Below are 3,945 nucleotides of genomic sequence, written 5' to 3'. Positions count from 1 at the left end.
GGATTGGAGGAATTATAGTGGTATTCGTACTCCCCGTCACACATTGTACGGTGGTTTCCAGAGTATGTACGTAGATCTGGGTTTACACGTGGGTCACTCCGAAAGTTTTCACATTTAATTACATAATTTCGATGAAAAGCGGTCGGTGAAGGCATTCAGTCTAATGATACGTTACTGTACAGGATTCGTGCATATTTCACTTCATTCAGTCTAATGTATGTGTCTCTGGTTCAACATTTGCTTGGCTACATGTCTTTGTGCGGCAGAGGAAAACCTTACGATGTACGTCAAAACCTGAAAAATGTAAGAACCGCCTCCATTAGCAAGACCACGTGGAGTACTCTTACAAAAGTAAATTTTTACCTTTTTGCTGCGGAGAATAGTAGATCGCCTTTGTGCGACGTCCATCCCTTATCTACTTAAAAGTAAACAAGTACCGGTAGGTGCTGAACAGCGGGACACGTACCGAGGCTGCGAACAATGTTCCTTTCCGCCAGAGGGGAAGGCGAAAAACGCCATCACAACAGAACAGATAGAAGGGACAAAATCTGAACGGTTTATTTAAGCTCCTCGCGGTACGAATCTGTACTCTAGAAAGGATTTAGTTTACGATCCGTTACACTACTGGAGTAGAGGGAAGACATTCTTCTAAAGTTGTCCTAACACGGACTACGGGGCATAACGAGTTTCGTGAGATCACACTCTTTGAAGCGTTCACGCGCGAAAAATGCGTAGAGATTTCAGCAAAGTGCTACGAAACGTGAACCAATACGATGCGAGAACGATATTTACGTCACAGGCATGTCTCTTCCCTTTTCAGTTCTGAGCAACATGGCTACCGCATGGACAAGAGAACAAATGTCAGTGCTAATAGATGCTATGAAAGAAGAACAATGTCTTTACAATGTAAAAAGTAAAAATTATTACAACAAACGCTGTCGTGCGGAGGCGCTTTTTCGTGTATTTTTTAAAGTGAAATGTGTTAGGCCTCATTTGAGCAATCCAAAGGAGTGTCAAACGAAATTTTTGAATATGAGGAACATGTTCAACGTGGAAAATCGAAAGAGGAAAGAGAGTATGAGGACTGCAACCTGCGAAGATGATGTAAGTATTTACCATATTATTAATTTTACGATGGACCGACCTCACATTTCCAGACGTTGTCCCTCATAGTGTGCTCATTAAAGATGCATTATTGGAAGATCAAATAGTATGTGCTGCAATTAAACTGCATATCTTTGTAGTGCGTGAAGTACAAAAACCTCAACTACGGCACTTAAGGTTCACTACACGTAATCCAACATGGCGTCGGTATGTTTATATCAGCCAATCACAGCACATGACATATGACAACACGTAAACTTGTTTTCTGGCGGCCCAATGGAACATCGGGACTTTGTATTTCTGTATTTATTCATTGTTATTTTTTTCCTACGCTTTGACATCGGCCCATTGTAATGTTACCTAAGTATTCACTCCTCGTCAATTGGTTTATGAATAATGGGTAATAGTATACCGTTTGCTGAATATAAATTGCATCCTGTTTTATTTGTCACTTTCACTTTCAGATATATCGGCCAGGTTTGTGGTATTTTCAGAAACTCGAATTTCTAGACGCTCATTACATGCCACGAATTAGGAACTCTGCTCCACTACAGACTATGGAATGTAGTGACAGTTTTCAGGTATGTACATTTACTGATGATCATTTTTATTCTGAACGCCACCGTTGTTTGCATGCATCTGTTTACCGATTATTTTTGACGTTACATTGAGAACTCCGATTGTTTGCTTGTATGTTGTTTATATGCGTTTCGCCGCTAGCAGAATGCGGATACGGGATCGTTTGTGTGTGTGTGTGTGTGTGTGTGTGTGTGTGTGTGTGTGTGTGTGTTTCAAAGTGAGATATGTCATGACTTTTAGGTGGATAGGAAGTTAACAAAAAGTTTTACACAATCTTGGCAGTGCACATCTGCATGTATTGTGTCCGAGTGAAAACATTTTGCCCTGTTCTCTTCTTGTCTTTATATCTCACTAAAATGCACTATTTGTATAGCAAAGTACTGTATGATGTAAAGTGATTGCTAAACATTAGAACAGAGATTTTTATATATGCCAACAGCAAGAGTATAATGCACTGCTACTGGTTATTTCATACCTGTGATCTTTGACCACCTTGTTTCAACATTTCATTTTAATTCTGGTGCGGTCTTTCAGGCAGGATAAATATATTTATATAATTGAATTTTTTATTTGCTACTATTGTGACTAAAATACTGCTGCTATTACCACCACTACTACTACTACTACTACTACTACTACTACTACTACTACTACTATTTACTCAAACACCATAGCCTCAGAAGAGCAAATACAGGTGAGGCAAACTAAAAAGTTTTAGTTCAAGCTTTCATAGTTGTGTATTCATTGTGACTTGCATGTTCTAAGTAAATAATAATAACTTTATAGCTTTTACAAAGGAACAACATGGTCATTTTTAGCTCAGTCATTATTTTGTACATTTCAGACAGATGAAAGCACATCACATGAAAGTGATGTCGTGGAATCTTCCATGAGCAATGTTATTGAATTTACAGAAGAAAGTGACGTGAAGGACATAGGACTAGTTGAATCTGATTCAATTCTAGAACAAGTACCACTGGCACAAACCTCATGGAGTTCAGCAGAGAGTGCTACATCCAGGTCCTCTACTGCAAGAAAAAGAAACAATAGTGACAGTTATGACACTGCAATACAATTAATTGTAGACAGACTGCAGGAAAGTTATGATGATGACATAACTGTTTTTGTAAAATATCTGGCAACAGAAATGAGACAAATAAAATGCAGAGAAGCAAGAAACGCCTGTAAGCAAAAAATACTAAAAATTGTTTATGATACTTTAGATAATGAATAAAACATTGTGTATATTGCATTTGTGTTTACTTTGTAAAAATGTAACTATTTAATTGAAGGAAAATGAAATCAGTGTGAGTCCTGCAATTCATTCTTCGTGTGACGCCTGGCTGTGATAAAAATGATGGCTGTCAGCAATAGTAATAATATACTGAGTGCTACCAAATCACTGTAAATCTGATCAGTCTGAAGGACAGTGTGATTTAGTATGGGTAGTATTGTAATATTAACAGTGATATCAGAGCTGTACAAGATCATAAATCATATGTTCTTACTTTTGTGAGATGAGTGTTGTTTTCTGTTTTATGTGGTAATGTACTGCAAAGTGATTTATTGTCTGTGTGTTGTGATACCTTGAAGAGAATCACAGCTGTAGAAGTAACTTCAGGCCCACCCCAGGAAACTGTATTGAGACGTTTGCCCTTCATGTTGTATATTAATAACCTGGCAGACAACATTAACAGTAATCTCACTTTCTACAGCTGATGCAGTTACTCTTAATGAATTAGTATCTGAAAACAGCTGCCCAAATATTCTGTCATATCTTGATTTTAAATGTTCAGAAATGTAAAATTGTGCTCTTCACAAAATGAAAAAAAACATTGGGCTGTTTTCGAATGCTGGTTGGTGCTTTCTATGTGAATAAATAGCGTTATAAAAAGTGGCTGGTTGCTATTTCCTTCTCTGCAAGAATAAACCTGGAAAAATAGTATGCTATGACTACAGAATGACACAATTGGAATCAGTCTACTTGCATAAATATGTGGGCTTAACAATTTGTAGGGATATGGAACATAAGTCACCTAGCCATAGTCATATTTAAAGCAAGTGACAGATTTTGGTTCATGGGTAGGGTACTGGGAAAATGCAATCAGTTTGCATTCCATCATAGAATATTGGGAAATACGGAAGCGTCCGATCCCACCCGTCTGCTTTGACCCATGATGTCACAAATATGGCGGAAACAAAAACAAACACACACACTTTCCACAAGAAGCCTAATGACGCGGGAAATGGGGTGTTTTGGGT

General features: G+C 38.0%; 1 protein-coding gene across 1 annotated transcript; it reads left to right on the top strand.

Annotated features, from left to right (window-relative positions):
- Positions 1 to 746: 746 nt before the first annotated feature.
- On the top strand, positions 747 to 3,580 carry LOC124789509. Its single transcript, XM_047256893.1, has 3 exons — positions 747 to 1,104; positions 1,569 to 1,685; positions 2,528 to 3,580. The coding sequence occupies exons 1-3, from the start codon at positions 802 to 804 to the stop codon at positions 2,915 to 2,917; spliced, it is 810 nt and encodes a 269-aa protein (XP_047112849.1). The 5' UTR covers positions 747 to 801; the 3' UTR covers positions 2,918 to 3,580.
- The last annotated feature ends 365 nt before the right edge of the window (positions 3,581 to 3,945 follow it).

Source organism: Schistocerca piceifrons, chromosome 3, assembly GCF_021461385.2.
Source record: "Schistocerca piceifrons isolate TAMUIC-IGC-003096 chromosome 3, iqSchPice1.1, whole genome shotgun sequence".
In the NCBI taxonomy this organism is placed as follows: Eukaryota; Metazoa; Arthropoda; class Insecta; order Orthoptera; family Acrididae; genus Schistocerca; species Schistocerca piceifrons.
This window is presented reverse-complemented; position numbering and strand designations above follow the sequence as displayed.

Coding starts and splice junctions, on each gene's coding strand:
- LOC124789509 (XM_047256893.1), top strand. CDS start 802: ATGTCTCTTCCCTTTTCAGTTCTGAGCAACATGGCTACCGCATGGACA. Junction 1,105..1,568: donor CTGCAACCTGCGAAGATGAT/GTAAGTATTTAC, acceptor TTTCACTTTCAG/ATATATCGGCCAGGTTTGTG. Junction 1,686..2,527: donor AATGTAGTGACAGTTTTCAG/GTATGTACATTT, acceptor TGTACATTTCAG/ACAGATGAAAGCACATCACA.